The following is a 19,327-nucleotide window of genomic DNA, read 5'->3' on the forward strand; positions in this document are numbered from 1 at the left end:
TATGCTACAGTTTCTATGTATGCAGATCTGTGTCGACAAGAAGTGGCCAATCCCTTGCTGAGGCATAAATGAACGTCCCTAAAAGGAGCTCGCAAATCTGCTGTGTCCATGAAAAGGTGTTTGCGCCAATGGCCTTCCACCAACATCTGTATGCGTGAATACGCCCACTTGAGCGCATTACAGCAAAATCGACTGTCGACATCTGACAACATACATTTATAGAAATTTCCACAACAATCTCGATGCTCATCTCTGTGCACAGGATTCTGTGGCTAAAAGATCGGTCTGCTAAACCTGCTTGTAAGTGGTGTTCTTGATGCATGCCCTCTTAAGGGATTCCCATAGAAAGGCGTTCGCCAGAACATATTTATCAAGATGCCTAACTCCCATATTCAAATTTTTACTATGCCAAGGCTTCCTGCATTTTGCTGTGTGAGGCCAGTACTTCCAGTTTGTAGCACTGCTATTCAATCTCTCTTCTGCACCATGAGTGTTTACAGAAGTGCTTGCCCTGCTTCTGGCTCTTCTACTAAGCTTCTTTGTTTCTTCGATTGAGCTTTTTTTTTCACAGGTTACTTTGACAACCTCCTACTAAATGACTTCTCAGCCGTAGCCTCATCTGCCAACTTCCAAAGGACTATCCAGGTCTGAAGGAACCGGATAATCAACTTTCCAAAGTCTGCCTTGCACTCCACACACCATATGGAGTACCTTGGTCTAATCTTGAATACAGCCCAAGCCAGAATCTTCCTCCAGAAGATTTCCTCTCTAAGGTCCAACACCTGGACACTCGGGTCACAACACCCCTCATATTGCTTCCGCATAAATGTTCTGGGCCTCATGGTGGCCTTCTTTTGAGGCAGTTCCCTTTTACCAAGTTTCACTCAAGACCTTAGTTTAACGGCCTCAAGACATTAAATTGGCAGACCAAATTCTTGGAACACTCAATGCTTCTGTCAAGTTGTGCAAAGATCTCTGACGTGATGAATCTTGGAACGTGCCAACGACAGATGGGGGGGGGGGGGGGAACGGGCTGGGACAGCGTTTACAACTCCTGCCTGTTCAGGGGACATGGTCCCCACAGGAGTCAAATCTACCTATCCACATTCTAGAAATGGCAGCCATCAGACTGTCTACAATATTGGACTTTATCCATCCTTGCATTCCCTTATCGGGACTTTACTGCAGGGGATTGCTCATATAATTCCCCCAATTCAACTTTCTGTTTCACCTTGGGATTTTCAATCTGGTGCTCTCTGGTGTTTAAAGAGATCAATATTATACAGGGAATGGTCCCAAAACGTCAAGCTGGGGGGAAAAAACTATAGTGATTTAAAAAATGCCTATTTTAACCCCCCCCCCCCCCCTCCCACATGGCCGTGTGTGTGTGTGTGTGTGTGTGTGTGTGTGTGTGTGTGTGTGTTTTAAAAACAATTTTTTGTTGAATATTTTTCAAATAATCAGAGAACAATAATAAGTAGTGAACAAACAGTCATAAGAGCAGGTACATATACACTTATGTATAACTGGTGAGATAAAGCACAGCGAATATACAGTACAAAGTAATCGACAATAAACAGCTGTCCTTTGATGAAAAAGAGATCGTCTAGGCTTTCCCTAAAATATGAGCCCACCATCTTAGCATGGAAGAGGGAGAAAAATTAGATAACGAGATCAGAAACCAGTACGGTTCTTCCCTCATTCCGCCCACCCCTAATGGGAACAATCTGTGAGCGGGAGGGAGCCCTATAGAGCTCAGTATGATACAAATCCAGGTATGGTTCAGTATGGGATCAGAACGTGACATCCCCAGTGTAAACAAGATACGTTTCAAAGACGATGGTATCAGGGCAGCAACAAGCATTCTCTCAACGATCCAATTTCAAGGGGTAGAGCCCAAGTGTTCTAACACTAAAGAACTTCAGACTTGTGTGTAAGTGGAGAGAGTAAAAAATTAAAAGAGGACATGGAGGAGAAAGGGAGGAAGGTAACAAGGGACAATGAGGGGTATTGTCGAATCAGAAACCAGGCACCCTGTCGGATTCTGTAGGGGAATTTACAGAGACAGCTGGGTCTGTGGAGCCCAAAGACTCCCTGTAATGAGTCAAGCAGGCCCATGTGCCCCTGAACTTGTCATGAGTGTCTTTGGTTTGGTGAATGAGCCGTTCCATTTCCTCAATTTAATTGACTCGTGAGTGCCAGTCTACAATTAGTGGGTGGGGTAGTGGTCTTCCACCGTAATGGAATGCATTGGGTGGCCGCGTTTACGAGGTTTAGTGATGCGTCGAGGTGTGTGATGCAGTAAATACTGTGCCGGGGGGGGGGGGGGGGGGGTAAACTCAATATTGAAAGTGGTGATTTTGATAAGATCATGTACCCCCTTCTAGAACGGCTGCAGCAAGGGACAGCCCCACCAAATGTGGAGGAGCGAGCCCGCAGCCGAGCCACACCTCCAACATTCAGGGGGAACAGTGGGGAAAATGTTATGCAGCTTGTCTGGAGTCCGATACCATTCGCAAACAGATCTTAAATCTGTTCTCCTGAGCTGACACGTTAATGGATCCCTTGTGCGTGTGCTCCCAAACATGGTCCCAATCATCATCAGTCAAGGCAACAGATAAGTCTTTGTCCCATAATGTGCGAATGTTAGTGTTGGGAACCGTCCGGGATAAGAGCAAAGAGTATAAGGAGGAAATTAAGTGTTTTTGGGGTTCCTGAGCACAACAGATGTGTTGTGAGAGGCATAAGGTCTCTGGACCAATGCGAAGGTGTTGGGGCACTATTGAAAAAATGCCTAAGTTGCAAGAATTTGAAGAACGGTAGGTTTAGGTTTGGAAAGGCAGAGGACATCTCCGAATGGGTGAAGAGAATGCCATTGTGGAAGAAATGATGAGCCCTAACCTGCATATTGTCAGTCTACTGTCGGGTCTGTTGTGTCGATGTTAGGTGGGAAGTCCGGGTTTTGGATAAGAGGTGTCATGGGCCCGGGTGAGGGAACCACTTTGAGCGTTCGGCATGCTGTCCTGAAATTAAGAAGGGTAGGTCCAATTAGCGGATGTTCAGAACATAGTCTAGGGACAGAGCGTGGTTCGATCCATGGGAGGTGAGAGATGGGGAACCTAAGGAATGCATTTTCCACATGGACCCAATCTTTATTACACTTGTGAAGGTGCCAGTCCACCATTCTCGTGAGCTGGCAGGCTTTGTGGTAAAGGGCAATATCCGGCAGACCAAGTCCCCCTTTCTGTTTTGGAAGGACAAGCTTCTCCCAGCTTAACCTAGGGGGGGCGACCAGCCCAGAGGAAGGTTCTGCAGCATCTCAATAGCGGCAAAGAAGGATTGCAGGAGTTTGATCGGGACAGCCTGTATTGGGTACAAAATCCTGGGGAGGATGTTCATCTTCAGTTCTGCTGCTCTACCAAACCAAGAGAAATTACCTTTATTCCAACTAAGCAAATAGTCCTTAATGTTTTGGAGGGCAGGCAAGAAATTGGTAGCATATAGAGTCTTTCAGATCGGTAGGGATCTTAATACCCAGATAAGTGATACCGTGGGCATCCCACCTGAACGGAAAGTTTTGCTTACAGAGGGAGACCACTGAATCGGGCAAGGTAACATTCAGTGCTATGGACTTGCCGAAGTTTATCTGGAGGTTGGAAAGTAGTTTAAACAATTTTAAGTCCTTGAGGAGATTGGGAATCATAGTAATTGGGTCCGAGAGAAACAATAGTATATCGTCCGCATACGCAGCAATTTTATACTGTGTGTGTGTGTTTAATATTAATACCTTTTTGATATCTGGGTTTTCTCTCAGCTTACGAAGAATGGGTTCCATCGTGAGGACGAAAATGGGGGGATAGGGGGCATCCCTGTCGGGTACCATTGTGTATGGAGAAGGCGTTTGACAGTCGGCCATTCACTCTGATTCTGGCTGTGGGGACGGAGTACAATGCCATAATCATTTGGGTGGTGCGGGTCTCGCGTCCAGGGATTTAAAAAAACCCTTAGTGGGTGATGACGTCAACCAATGGTGAATATTTATATCCTTAGTGGTGTTGTCCACTTGATCCGTCAAGATAAGGTTGGAGGAGTGGCAGCAATCGATTCGCCAGGATTTTAGCGTAGAGTTTGACGTTAAGTAATGAAATCGGACGGTAGTTCAAGACAACCGTGGCGTCCTTACCCGGTTTAGGGATCAATGAAATATGGGCCTCTAGCAGATCTTTGTGAGGGGTGGATGTCGGGAAGGACATTAAACACTGTCAAGTATTTCGGGCTCAGTATGTCGGCAAAGGTTTTATAATAACTGGCCGGCAGGCCATCTGGGCCTGGGCTTTTCCCTGCTTTCAGGTGTTTCAAAGCTAGGAGGGCTTCCCGAGACGTGATGGGTGAGTCCAAGTGTGCCATGTCCTCCAAGGAGGCTGGTGTAGGCCCGTAGGCTGTCAAAAAGTTATTAATTGGAGCCATCCTGTCAGGGGGGGATGTTGATTCTGTAGATGTGGGCAAGTTGTACATGTCAGAGAAATAACGAACAAAGTGGTTAGCAATGTCTTCAGTTTTTGTGACAGTGTCTCCTGAAGGGGAAGTGATAGCGTGGGACGATTTCTTTTTTGGAGGGCCGCCGCCAGGAGTTTCCCTGCCTTATTCCCAAACTCATAGAATAGCTTATTCGTAAGGGTGTACTTGCGTTTCAGTGTTTTCTGGAGTTTCTCTAGGAGTTCTTCCCTTGCTTTCAATAGGTCAGAGTGAGTTTGGTTCGCCAGTGTAAGCTTGTGCGCGCGCTCCAGCGTTTTGACCTGACCGGACAGTTCTGTTATACGGGCTTTCCTAAGTTTATTTCATTTAGCCATTAAAGAAATAAACTCCCCTCTGACTACGCATTTATGGGCTGCCCATATAGTGGTTGGGGAAGAATCCGCTGTATCATTCTCCACAAAGTATTGGGAAAGGACTTCAGAAACGAATCTAGAATTTTCGGAATCTAGTAATGGGGAGTCGTCTAGCCTCCAGATCATAGATCTGGCACGGTGTGATGGGATCGTCGGTGACATAGTAATCGGGTGATGGTCCGACAGTAGCATGGGTTCTATAGTGGCCTCCGTAAGCAAAGTGAGGTCATTCTACGTGAGGAAGACGTGGTCGATCCTGGAGTATTTCTTATGCATAGGGGAGAAATAAGTGAAATCTTTCACATTTGGGTACAGTGTACGCCACGTGTCGTGTAGGGTCAGAGTAGTCAACTTGGATTTTATCGCACGTAGGGCTCTATAAGTCAGGCATGTGGAGCCGTTGGATGTGTCAAGGGAGGGCGTTAAAGGGACGTTGAAATCACCGCCTAAGACAAGCGTACCCGATTGGAAGGCAGTCAGTTGGTAGAGCACTTTACGGAAGAAAGGCACTTGTTGCGAGTTCGGGGCGTAGATGTTTGCGATCGTGAATGGTAAGTCATGTAGCGTGCCCTTGATAAAAAGGTATCTACCCTGTAAATCCCTTTGGACTTCAGTGACCTGGAAAGGGCAATGTCTCAAGATCAGGATAGACATCCCCTTAGATTTAGCTGCCTCATTGGAGGCATGGTAAACAGTTGGAAAATGATGATCATAAAGTTTAGGAACGTTGTCCGATCTGAAGTGGGTCTCCTGAATCAGTGCAATGTGCAGTTTCTCTTTTCTGAGCGTGTAGAGAAGACCGGAACGTTTTTCAGGTGTGTTAAGACCGCAAATATTCAGGGAATATAGAAAAATGGGTAGAGGGCGCTAAACCACTCAGTGCTACTAAATAGTAAACCAACGTGCTTTGTTGAGAAAATTAATTAATATATATATAATGCTGAATTCCAAAAGTGTCTCTACGTCCAAAAGAAGACCCCTCCAGAATCTGTAAAAAGTCCCAATAAGTGTTCAATCAATGCATCACATGTAAATGAAACAAATCTTCTTTCTTGAGTATTCTTTATGTGCAAAAAGGAAAGGAAAGCCGTCACCAACAAATCCAGTCTTCTTAATCACCCTCTAATTGGTGTTGAAGCAAACAAATGTGCTTACCAGAGTTAGTGGACTATTATGGTTAAACAATAGTCTTCTAGACATATGCAGGATTGTGCCTGCATGCACATCGGACAGGAAAATCAATATTGAGCCTCAATGCCAGGGATGCCTGGCATTGAGGCTCAATATTGATTTTCCTGTCCGATGTGCATGCAGGCACAATCCTGCATATGTCTATAAGACTATTGTTTAACCATAATAGTCCACTAACTCTGGTAAGCACATTTGTTTGCTTCAACACCAATTAGAGGGTGATTAAGAAGACTGGATTTGTTGGTGACGGCTTTCCTTTCCTTTTTTGCACATAAAGAATACTCAAGAAAGAAGATTTGTTTCATTTACATGTGATGCATTGATTGAACACTTATTGGGACTTTTTACAGATTCTGAGGGGTCTTCTTTTGGACGTAGACACTTTTGGAATTCAGCATTATATATATATTTTTTTTTTTTGAATAGTTGTATTTTTATTCAATTAATTTTCTCACCAAAGCACGTTGGTTTACTATTTAGTAGCACTGAGTGGTTTAGCGCCCTCTACCCATTTTTCCATTTATCACAATCAGTATTGTTTTTGAGGAGCAGCTTTTATTTTATAATTTAATTTATGTTTAATTATATTGTTTGGCGCTGAATGTTAATTTTTTTTCATTCAGGGAATATAGTTTGAGTCGTGTAGGGAGTTGTCCAGTCCGTGTGTCAGAGGTAGATGTTGTGTCAGTGTCCGCCATCGTGTGCGGTGGGAGGGGCGGGTAATGCGCCGGGCGGGGAAGGGGGAGGAAAATAAACCGGGAACAAGGGTAGGGGAGCTAAGTACCTAGTGGCTCACTAATAAAGTAACCGATAGGACAGCGTCCACTCACTTGTAATGTGTGAAGATAATCGGAGTACAGTGCGCACATGGCTTCCACACTCCTAAGGGAGCACAAAAACCGCAGTACACAACTGTTAGGGGGTTGGTCAGGGCCCAAACAGTAAACAAACCAACAACAGTAATATAAAACAATACAGTGGCGTAATGCCACCCCAGAACGGTCTCAATGACATAATTAACATGGGGAGGTAGACCCCTGCAACTAAACTAGGCAAGTGGGGATAAAAACTGACTAAAACTAAAGCTGCAGTTTGGTGTATCTGAAACGAGATGACACAGGAGAGGCGGAGGAAAAACACAGTTTCGTCGTTCCATGTCCACACTCGGATGCCTACGATTATCAACTGTCGGGTGGTGGACAGCCCAGGTGTTATGATCCAGCCCGTTGAGGGACGTATGCGTCCCGAGACGGTGCGGAGCGCTGCAAGGCAGGAGAGCGTGGAAAGTAAAGGCTGAGAAATCGGAGCCGGCCATTCAGATAACTCAAAAGATATGGACTGCATACATAGTAAATACAATCTAAAACGAGGATATTGACCAGCCAAGCGAACCAGAAGCCACTGCAAGAACGAGAACAAACGTTTGGCTGGCCAATAGCCAATTAACAGTACTATTCCATACCACTTAAACTGTCCTCAGCGCCTTGTGCAGCCATAGGGAGCCCTCTGCCACACAGATATGACTACAGAGTGATATGTTCGTCCATCTCCGGAGACCAGCAAGGTCATGCAGGCAAGATACGGAGTACGAACAAGTCGCAGTGTAAAAAACCGTCTCAAGTGAGGGATTCAAAACCGTCCTCCTATTAAAAGATAACGTTAAAGAACAGAAAACTAGGAGAAATCCAGTATATCAAACAGCCACCAGACGTGTACCTTCTTGTGTATGACTAGTAATCTCGCCGGGATCCAGGGGAGGCCGACTGGTTATGGTCAAAATGTGAAACTGTAAAAAAGGGGAAAAAACTGCGCTAATCTAAAAATAAAGTGAGCAGCTACACAAGCAATATGACAAAAATTGAAATGGAAACAGTGAAAAAATATGCAACGCTAATAAAACTCTTATAAAGATATAAAAGTGAAAAACATGCGTCAATGTGATAGGATCACAGTAGCCTGTGAATGAGTGTCCATTTGAAATGAAAAACACAAAACAAAAAGTCCATCAATAGGGGGTGTATGGCCACATCCTCATCATAGGAAAGACTCACCACGGGATATCCCGAGTCTGAGTTGAAGCAAGTACTCCCACGGTGAGGTTCCAGTCCAGGCTTACAGCCATCCATCGGGATATCCCGTGGTGAGTCTACTATTGGGCCATTGTCCACCCGAGCAGATTCGAGTGGAGTCCTTCCATGCGTTTATGATCTGTTGTCGCTGACAAGCAGATCCACGTTATCCGGTAAGAGTATTCCATCTCCAGCATTGCGGCCCTAATGAGAAGCCGCCAGGCAAAAGGGGAACTTCTACTTATAGCGTATCTCCTTAGATCGGAGGGTGTCCAGCAGAGGTTTGAGGTCTCGTCGGTGCTGGAGAGTGATGCCAGAGAGGTCTTGGAAGATTTGGATAGGGGACTCACCATGAGTGAGCCGATGTCCTCCTTAAGCTTGTAGTCCACCAGGCAACACAATGTCCCTGGGGGGATCAGTGTCCCTACCCCGGGGACGGAGGGCGCGATGGATCGTCTCCATAGCTATAACCGATTGTAGTGGTCTACCGAGGACTCCATTAAAGAGAGCAGTCACCTCCTGTTGAATATGGTCCCCCTTAATGGTTTCAGGTAATCCCCTCACTCGCAGGTTATGGCGTCGGCCCCTGTTATCCAAATCTTCCAAATGGCGGTTCATGTCCCTGAGCTGGAGGGTATGGGCGTCAATCTTCCGTGTGGAGCGTTGGAGGACCAGGCCATGATCCTCCACTCCCCGCTTGGTGTTCGAGACCCTGTAGGGAGCGGATGTCAATTCTCAACTCGTCAATGGCGGCCGAGAGAGTGTCCTTGATATCCGTCGCAATAGCTTTTAAATCCATGATGTTCAGCTGAGGTAGTGAGGACGAGTCCGTTCTGCCCTGTCCCGAGGCAGGCTGCGGTGAAGGGGCAACATGCGGTGCTGTTAAAATAATTTCTGGCAAAGCTTGAGATAACAGTGATGGGCCCTAAGAAGCCCCATGGCGGGAGGACGCCATATTCCCTCGAGTCGTGCGAAACCTCTCCGGGATATTCTGGCCATGGGCTCCGCTATTTTCCTCTGTGAATGGGAGCGAGAAGCCGAGGAATGTCTAGAAGCAGTTCCCATTCTAGTAGCTGATTGGGGTAAAAAAATCTCTGCGTATTTTATCTATCCGTTCTGAGGTGGCAGGAGCTCGGAGCTTAAGCGTCCATCTTCCTGTCAGGTCCGGCCACGCCCCCCCACATGGCCTATTCTAACATCAGCCCTGTTGGAGGTCCAATCGGGGACAGATTGTCTGTTCGTGTGAGAGGTGTCTAGCTTGTTTTTTACATTGTCTAGAGTGGAGCTGGAGTAAGTGAAGGTCACATGTTTTCTATGGACAAGTGGAGGTCACATGTATTCTGTCAGTGGCACTCCAGTCTGCAGCCATTGGTTGTTGTTACATTAAAGAGGAAGTAAACCCTGATGGGTTTTACTTTCTCTTTATTCCCCTGCAAAGTAAAAGTATAATGGGCTAGTATGCATCGCCCAATATTTGCCACTTGCCTGCAAACAAAGCCCACAATTGTCCCAGCTGCATGAAGCATCCATCCTAACATTCCAGTTTTTCTTTGTTTCTGTTATAAAATAGTTTTCTCTCACTGAGGCGGCACTGATAGAATTGATAGGCAGCACTAATAGGTGGCACTGATGAGCTACTAAGGGGCATTACTGATTGGCATCTGAAGGGCGCTGACAGGCATTACTGATGGGGCATGTTTATGGGCACCGATTGGCACTGACAGGTGTTACCGATGGGGGCTGTGCTGATAATCAGCAATGTGCTGATTATCACTGCGGACCCCAACCCCCCCCTTGACAGGGAGAGCCGCCGATCTGTTTTCCCTGTCAGCCCGAACGGAGGAAAGCGTTTACTGGCACTTCTTGGTCACAACTGATTACGTGGTAAGGAGCCTGTCGGTGACACACGGCACAAACGATTGCCGCACTGCATGCCCCCACGGGCACACCAGAATGTTATCTTTCTGGATGTCATGATGCCCAGTCAGGATAACTGAACCACCACCCGACTGTCATTCTGCTATGTTGCCGGGCAGGAAGTATTTAAGTTCCTTGTGGGGGTCACATGTTTCTTGTCTAAAATGGAGCGCCGGTCTGCAGACCGACCCCCTTGAAATGCATGCTACTCCTCCCGAGTATGACATTACCATAGGTGAGACTTTTTCAATGTTTGGACTGATTATGTCCTGGACGCTGGACGTTGTATCTTGTGTATCACACAAATCAACCAATTGTATTAAACCCAATGTACTGTAATGGTCACCTCTATAAGTGGTTAGGGAATATAGCTTAGTGTAGTCTCCTATTGCATCCCAGTTCCTTTAAGCCAAACAAGCCTAGCCTACTGGTACATGGCTGCCCCCAGAAAAGTCATGTCCACTGACACAAGGAGTACAGGAGGCTAAAGAAAGGAAGAGAGTGTTCCTGTGGGACCAAAAGGGCAGTTGTCTGCAGGGGATGGCTAGGACTGGTGTCCCGCAGAAACCTAGTCAGTTCAGGCAGCACGCAGACAATGGTCAAACAGGACAGGGTTGGTGTGGGCAGAGGCAGCACTGCACTGATGCTTGCTTACATTGGTCTGGAGACTAGTGTGGCTGCAAACACTGCTGCAGATCCACACTAGGACTGGTGTGGTGACAATTGGACGCTGTAGCTGGTGTGGCGGTGATCAGGAACAATATGACTGGGTGATGTGGCGGTGATTAGGGACACTGACTGGCAGCACTGCACTGCAGGGTGGTTTTGTTTTGTTTTGTTTTTGTTTTCTCTCCCCCCCTCCCCCATTGTCAATGTCTGGTGATAATTGTGAGTTATTGTAATAGACACCCCCCCCCCCCCCCTTTTTTTTTTTTTTTGATCAGAGTCAAATTCTAGAGATGTCTAAAAACCAGGACACCACGCAGAAAGAGCTAAAGGAATTAAAACAGCGTCTGGAGAATAATCTGCTTATTTTGGAAAGTCGAAATATTGACCCAGGTAATGGATGTAGAAGGTAAAATTAAGGTATTGAAAGCCAACCAGTGTAATCTGTACACATGTATTGTGAATTTTTGTGTTGCAATACAGTGGGCAATTTTTGCTTAATTAACCACTTCAATACCCGCCCATTGTCATTTGACGTCCACAGATGGGATCTCCCATCCTGGGTGGACGTCAAATGACGTCCTGGGCTTTGCGGGTAGATATCTGAATGATGCCTGCAGCTAGAGGCATCATCCAGATATCCTTTTGTTCTGCAGGCGATTCTGCGCAGCATAAGAACGATCATAGCGGCGGTTCCGCCACTTGATCGTTCTTACAGGCGGCGGGAGGGGACATCCCCCCCTCCCGCCGACCATCCGGTGCTTCTCCGGGCTCTCCCGTGCCATCGGGGGCCTGGAGAAAGAATCGTCCGGCGTTCGCAGGAAGCATAGAGATGACTGGTGACCAGATGGTCACCAGTCATCTCTATGACCGTCGGAGGACCCGGGCGCGATGTGATGACGTCACGCCCGGGTCCCCGTAAGTAAACAAAGCCACAATTGCGGCTAGTAAGCAACAGTATTCATGAGATCGGTGAATTTTTTTTCACCGATCTCATGGTTTCCAGCCTGGAGGAGAGATGCAGGGTCTTATTGACCCCGCATCTCTCCATAAAGAGGACCTGTCACACACATTCCTATTACAAGGGATGTTTACATTCCTTGTAATAGGAATAAAAGTAAAAAAAAATAAAAATTAGAAAAGAAGTGTAAAAAAAGAAAAAAATAAGTAAAAAAAATAAATAAAAGCATACAAATTAAAACGCCCCTGTCCCCGGTAGCTCGCGCGCAGTAGCGAACGCACATGTAAGTCCCGCCGACATATGTGAACGCCGTTTAAACCACATATGTGAGGTATCGCCGCGTGCGTTAGAGTGCCAGCAACAAATCTAGAACTAGATCTCCTCTGTAAATCTAAACTGGTAACCTGTAAAAAAAAATTAAAGTGTTGCCTATGGAGATTTTTAAGTACCGAAGTTTGGCGCCATTCCATGAGTGTGTGCAATTTTAAAGCGTGACATGTTAGGTATCTATTTACTCGGTGTAACATAATCTTTCACATTATACAAAAAAATTGGGCTAACTTTACTGTTTTGTTATTTTTTTAATTCATGAAACAATTTTTTTCCAAAAAAAGGGCGTTTGAAAAATTATTGCGCGAATACCGTGCAAGATAAAACGTTGCAATGACCGTCGTTTTATTCCCTAGGGTGTCTGCTAAAAAAACATATATAATATTTGGGGGTTCAGCGTAATTTTCTAGCAAAAGAATAATGATTTTTACATGTAGGAGAGAAGTGCCAGAATAGGCCCGGTAATGAGGTGTGTATAAAAGCCCTGTATGGAAGTGGTTAAAGCTTAAGGTTTTGGCCAGGGTGCGCCATGGTTTATTTTATTTCTTTTTTTTTTTTTTTTTTTTTTAATACCTCCTATCTTAATGCTGCTCAAATTTTTCAAAGATATTTCTTTCCCATTAGTTTCAGGTGAACAAATCCTAGCTGATGCAGAAGAGACACGTAATATCAGGGAAAAGACCAAGGTATGAAATTTCATTGACTAAGTATAAAACATTTTGGGCTAGATTCACAGAACACTTACGCTGGCGTATCTACAGATACGCAGCGTAAGTGAACAAATGAGCCGTTGTATCTATGCACCCTATTCTCTTAACTAGATACGCCTGAATTTGGCCTCCATCCGACCGACGTAAGTCTCCTACGCCGTCGGATCTTGGGTGCACATTTACGCTGGCCGCAAGGGGCGCTTCCATTGATTTACGTGCCGAATATGTAAATGACCTAGATACGCCGATTCACGAACGAACTTGCGCCTGTCGCTGTAATCTATGCCGTTTACGTAAGGCATACGTCCGTCGTAAAGTTATCCCTGCTATAGGTGGTGCTACCCATGCAAAGGTATGGACGTAGGAACAGCCGTCGAATTTTACGTCGTTTACGTAAGATATGAAAAAGGGGGGGGGGGGAGATTGATTGGGACTTTAAATGAGGTAATGAGTCAATTACCTCTATCCCTAATAATTGTATATATAAAAAAAAAAGGGGGAAGCGGGACTTTAAATGAAGCATGTGCGGGAAAGAAATTGCAATAGGTTGGAGGGAAAAAACAATGATAATAAATCTGGAATAAGTTAAAATATTTTATTACTTTCACATAATGCACCGTCCATGACTATATTGCACTATTGAAGAAATAGATAAACATATGTGTTTCACAGATTGGTTGGTGGAAAAGGTATATGGGCAGTGACCCAGGTATATATGTAGACAACAAGTACAACAAACTGTACTGCAATGATTAAAACGTGGAATAGGTATCGCATAAAAACAAAAAGTACAACACATTGTACTGCAGTATTAATACATTGATGCATGAGGTAAATAGCTCTACGCGTTTCGCGACTATTGGTCGCTCATCAGGAGCAGGCATTGCATTGGTTATCTGAAACGACCTAAGCACATAGCTGGTTATAACGGGGCATCCAACATTTGTGGGGGCCGAGAACACATCAAAAGCCCCAGATGGTACTCACCAGGTAGCCACATGCCGCTGGCACTGGAGTGAAGCCCTAGATGGCTCCCATGGGTTGGGGTAGCCCCTACCGGGGACTGTGGCTGGAGACTGAGGGATGCATGGCCCACAAAGAGGACACACCCAGGTGGCACAGGCATGAGGCAGGATGTGATGTGTGCACTGTTGTCGTTTACGGGTACCAGGATTAGTTTAATTTAGTGCTGGCTCACTGTGTATTCAGTGTGGCTGTAATTGTGTTGGGTAATTTAGTTGTTCTCGCTGTAGCCCGTGCAGCAGAATAATTGGGTCAGTTCAGTGTTCTCAGCTGCTGCTAGTCTGATGGCTCAATCTTTATTTCAGCGTGGAGAATTCTCTGGAACATAGGTGTGGAGCAGTATGAATATTTATGCAGCCCTGGCCAATCCTTGGGAGCAGGGCCCTGAAGACTGCTGGGAATCTGTATAAATTCTGAGGCACTGGGCTTCTGGGTCTCTTCCTGCAGAGGATCATTCCATCCTGGAGAGCTGCTGCCCTCCAGGGCAACGCTGCCACGTGCTTGCTGTTCGAGGCCTCGGGTGGGTGACCTGAGGGCTTGGATGTTGAAGATCTAGTCTGGTATCACTGCAGAAAAATGTCGCTTGGAAGGACGCAACAAACTGTCCCTGGACATTGTGTGCATCCGGACTGCTATGTGTAAACTGCTTTTATTACAAAGCCAAGTCCACAGTTTGCTGTATACAAGGACTTTTGATTCAGCTTTACAGAAATTAGTCTACGGTCAACCTGTACATAGGTTGTTTTGGAGTATCCCACCCAACCAGAGGCTTGCAGATTTTTATTTCTACCATAAAAACTTCATGCTAGCATTAAACAAGAGTGCTGCTTATGTCATGTTGGAGGTGGAAGTTTTAAACAGAGGAGATAACAATAGGGTTGTCCCGATACCTGACTGTCCCTGTATCCTCCTCCAGTTCCCTCCTCCGCGCCGGTGCTGTCCCCCCTCCATTCTGCTGTCCCCCTCAATATCCTTTTCTGCCTCTTCTGTCAGGATGGAGAGCGGAGGTAGGAGCCGCTAAACCCGGCTCCTACCTTTTTCTGAATGAACAGTCCGTGATCACTGACATTGCAATAAATAATTGTAAAAAATAATACAAATTAAAATAAACACTCTGACACCATCCACCCCCCCCCCCCCCAAGAAAGCATTGTAAAAATAGTAAATTAAAATTGTAAAATAAAATAAAAAAATACTGACACATGACCTAAAAGAAAGAAAAAAGAATTGGTATCGGCGAAGAAAAAGTATCGGTACTTGTACTCGGTCTTAAAGTGGTATCGGGACAACCCTAGATGACATTTAATTGAGGCAAGAGTCATTCCGTTTCCCCCCCCCTTTTTTTTTTTGCCTTTGCACACTCGACACATGTTTAACAAATATCAGAAGATGAGATTGGGTGTTTTTTGTCGCATGTGTGGTGTGTGTGTGTGTTTTTTTTTTTTTTTCTCTCAGAATAGCCTTTTATATAAAATACACTTTTTTTACATTTCAAACATTGAAAGTGGTGCTGATTTACGTTTGCTTACAAAGTGATATTATAGCATATACAGCACTTGGCGACCAGCACACGCACATACGTTTACACAATGACACGGGCAGGCAAATGGGCGTACCTGTACATCCCTTTAAATTCTCCCGGGGCGGCCCGCGATTGCGGCCAGCAAAAGCAGAACAGGGGGATGCCTTTGTAAACAAGGCATTCCCCTGTCCTGGCTAGTGACATGTCACTGATCGAATGTTCCCTGTGATCAGTGATATGTCACTGGTAGCTCCTCTCCCTAACAGTTAGAATCACTCCCTAGGACACACTTAACCCTTCAGCACCACCTAGTGGTTAACCCCTTCACTGCCAGTGTAATTTTCACAGTAATGCATGCATTTTTATAGCACTGATTACTGTAAAAATTACAATGGTCTCAAATGTGTCAAAAGTTTCCACCATAAAGTCGGTCACGATAAAAATCGCAGATCACCGCCACTTCTAGTAAACAAATTAATAAAAATGCCATAAAACATCACCTATTTTGTAAACTCTATAAGTTTTGCGCAAACCAATATCCATATACGCCTATTGAGTTTTTTATTTTTACATCATCCTACACTAGGCCCAGTCAAAACATTGACCAATTCAGCAAATATATGTAAAGCTATAGTCTGACCTATGGGCATTTAATGTTAATGCTTATGGGGGAGCTTACTAGCAGTTGGTGCTAGTAATTTACCTTTTCAACGTTTCTGCAGAGTTTTACCCAGTACCCAATCTTTCAGGTCTCGTTCACACCATGGTGCAGAGACGTCAGTTCTGCAACGGCTCAAAGAAAACCATTGCTTCTCCATGTACCCTGTTCACACCACACCATGTAGATTTTTTTTTTCTGCGCAGGAATCTGCAACGTGTATGCAGTTTTCTGCACAGCAAGTGAAATCTGCTTGTGTTTTCCCATCATTTTTCTTGCAAGTATGGTGTGAACGAGCCCTCAACCACCTCTTCATGCAAGTATGGTGTGAACGAGCCCTCAACCACCTCTTGCCTGTACTAACTTCTGTTTCTTATAACCTTTCCTTACAAATCGCTTGATTAAGATGTTACTTTGCTCATGGAGTCACTATCCAGTGCGCAATTTCTCTGCATTCTAACCATTTGCCCCTTGGGTATGTTCACCCATTTTGGGTGGTGGCACCTATAGGTGGGTAGGACGCGATTTCTGTCCATTTCATTGAAATGTGTTTCTATTCACTTCAGCTATTTATTTGCTTTCTTTGACAAGATATTTCAGATATTACCCATATAATTCCCTTTCTTTGATTCTTCATGGAAGAGCACCGGTGTAAACTAAAAATTGGGAAATATTTATTGGGGTGATATTTGGCACTTAAAAGTGTGTGTGTGTGTGTGTGTATATATATGTATATACATTTTTTTTTTTTTTTTTTTTTTTTTTTACCTTTCAGACTGCCAGAGAGAATCTTATAAAGGAACTTGAGAGATTTAGTTTGACGACCAAGGAACAGACGGAGCTTGTCAAGGTATATGTTTAACAGTAAATGTGAAGGAGTATCAAAATTCCAGGTGTATCAGCTTGTTAAAATATTTCCTAGGAATTGGTCAATGCAGTGAACAGATTGTGGAGAAAATCTCTATCGCATACCTTTTTTTAGTAGTAGATTCTTTGCTACAATTGGATGCAGAAAAAATTAAAACTAAGATGTTTTCTCTCCAAACTTGGACTTGTTAGGATGCAGGCAATGGAAGAGCCTAGATTATATTGTAGAATGCCTTTTGTGTAAAATTTTGAAGGATGTGCCAGCTTTTTTTTAAAGTCCATTTTCACCTTTTATCAAAAAATAAATAAATGCACACAATGGTTTTTCTTTTTCGCTTACGGTTTACCTTACTCTTGAACTGAAATCTTTCGGCAGACTGTCAAGGCAAAGTGGGAGGAAGATAAAGAGCGCAGGAATCAGTTTCTAGAGGAACAGAAAGCTTTCCAAACTGAAATGGATGAATTCAGATCCGCCCTTCAGCAGGCTGAGCAGGATCTTGACTTGTGAAAAGACTTGTCCAGCATCTTTCCACTTTGTATTCCACGACATGGACAGCATTGCATTTTCATTGGAATGGAGATGTAAGTTCCCAGGACATGCACCTTTTTGATTATTTGAAGTCAACATGACAGGCTGTTACTAATGTTTTGAATTCAGTGCTATGACTAATGGCTCCCTTTCCCCCATATAAAGGTTAATAAAGCTTCAGTATTTATTATAAAAAATATTTGCTGTCTGTTGTCCTCCCTTGAACTATGATTATTTTTTTTATTTTTATTTTTTTAAGTTAACTAAATTTGAAGTAAAGTAATATAAAATGGTGAGTTTAGGCTTATGTTTTCTGATTATATCTGTACATTTGGTGCTGGGTTTCTCTCCGACTCTTGGTGAAGTTGTCCTTTAAAAATAAACCTCACGAGTGCAGCATACAATATATGCATAGCTGGCATACTTGCTTTATCCCTGCCCCCAAACTTTTCACGATGCTGCGTCTTCAAGAAAAACATCTCGGCCGCATCCTCTTCCTAGTGCATACTTGTGCAGCGGCCCCATCCTTTGGATTGTAGGTACTTTTGTTAGCTCCCAACCATCTATAGGAGTGCTGAACAGCCAAAGAGAAGATGGAGGCTGCAGTAGGCGCAGGACCTGGTTGTGATTTTCTCCTAAAGGCTGTGTGGGACTTTTTTTCCCCCCCCCCCCCCCCCCCCATTATCGCCTTCTGAATTTGCTGGTTGACCAATAACTGAAATACCTTGAGAATTATTGACCTGGAACAATCGTGCAGCAATTAAAGTCAGTGTTTTTTTTTATTTTTTAGGGGTCCTGCTGACTATTTCAGTGGCTCAGAATTATTCAAACCATAGAATTAGGATAGCCAGGCAGTTGGCATTTTCAGAAGGAGGGGTCAGATATGACAGCCTACATATTCTCACTACAGGCTTCCCTTTTAACCACTTGAAGACCATGCCTATTCTGACTTCTCTCCTACATGTAAAAATCTGTAATTACTTGAAACCCCCAAAAATGTTTTAGATGTATATTTTAGCGGAGGCCCTAGAGAACAGAACGTTTTTTGTTTTGTCACGTGGCATTTGCACACAGAGTTTTTCAAATGCAATGTTTTTGGAAAAAAATGCACTTTAATGAATTGTAAAAAAATATATAGCGGCCGTTTACCACGTGATCAAAATTATTTTTGTGGAAAAAGTGTCAAACTAAAATTAAAGTAAAAAAATGTATTGTTAATTTTAAAGTGCCCCTGTTCCCGTGTGCTCCCATGCAGAAGCGAACGCATACGCAAGTCCCACCCACACATGAAAACAGTATTCAAGCTACACATGTGAGGTATTGCTGTGAGCGTTGGAGTGAGAGCAATAATTTTGGCCCTAGACCTCCTCTGTAACTAAAAACAAGTAACCAGTAAAAATATTTAAAGCGTCGCCTATGGGGATTTTTAAGTAGTGAAGTTTGGCGCCATTCCACGAGCGTGTGCAATTTTGAAGGGTGACATGTTGGGTATCTATTTACTCTGCATAACTTCATCTTTCATATTATGCAAAAACATTGGGCTAACTTTACTTATTTATTTTTTTCTTTAAGCACAAAACAGTATTTTTTTTTTATAAACGCGTTTGAAAAATTGCTGCACAAATACCGTGCAAGATAACAAGTTGTAATGACCGCCATTGTATTCTCTTGGGTCTTTGCTAAAAATCCATATATAATGTTTTGAGGTTCTATGTAATTTTCTAGCAAATAAATGATGATTTTTCCATGTAGGAGAGAAATGTCAGAATTGGTCTGGGTGCTCCAGAACGCCTGATGGTGCTCCCTGCATGTTGGGCCTCTATGTGGCCACACTGTGTAAAAGTCTCACACATGTGGTATTGCCATACTCGGGAGTAATAGCCGAATGTGTTTTGGGGTGTAATTTGTGATATGCATATGCTGTGTGTGAGAAATAACCTGCTAATATGACAATTTTGTGAAAAAAAATACTTGATTTTGCAAAGAATTGTGGGG

The 19,327-nt window shown here is 44.2% G+C and overlaps 1 protein-coding gene across 2 annotated transcripts in view; it reads left to right on the top strand.

Moving 5' to 3' along the window:
• Nucleotides 1-17,527, top strand: part of LOC120920192 — a 46,199-nt gene extending 28,672 nt beyond the window's left edge. For both annotated transcript variants that reach the window (XM_040332125.1, XM_040332126.1), the window contains exons 6-9: nt 11,011-11,125; nt 12,648-12,709; nt 16,712-16,786; nt 17,180-17,527. In XM_040332125.1, the coding sequence (XP_040188059.1) occupies nt 11,011-11,125; nt 12,648-12,709; nt 16,712-16,786; nt 17,180-17,311 (384 nt within the window). In that variant the 3' untranslated portion in view covers nt 17,312-17,527. The remainder of the gene's footprint in view (nt 1-11,010; nt 11,126-12,647; nt 12,710-16,711; nt 16,787-17,179) is intronic.
• The last annotated feature ends 1,800 nt before the right edge of the window (nt 17,528-19,327 follow it).

The sequence above is a fragment of the Rana temporaria genome, chromosome 13 (genome assembly GCF_905171775.1).
Source record: "Rana temporaria chromosome 13, aRanTem1.1, whole genome shotgun sequence".
NCBI classification, from domain to species: domain Eukaryota; kingdom Metazoa; phylum Chordata; class Amphibia; order Anura; family Ranidae; genus Rana; species Rana temporaria.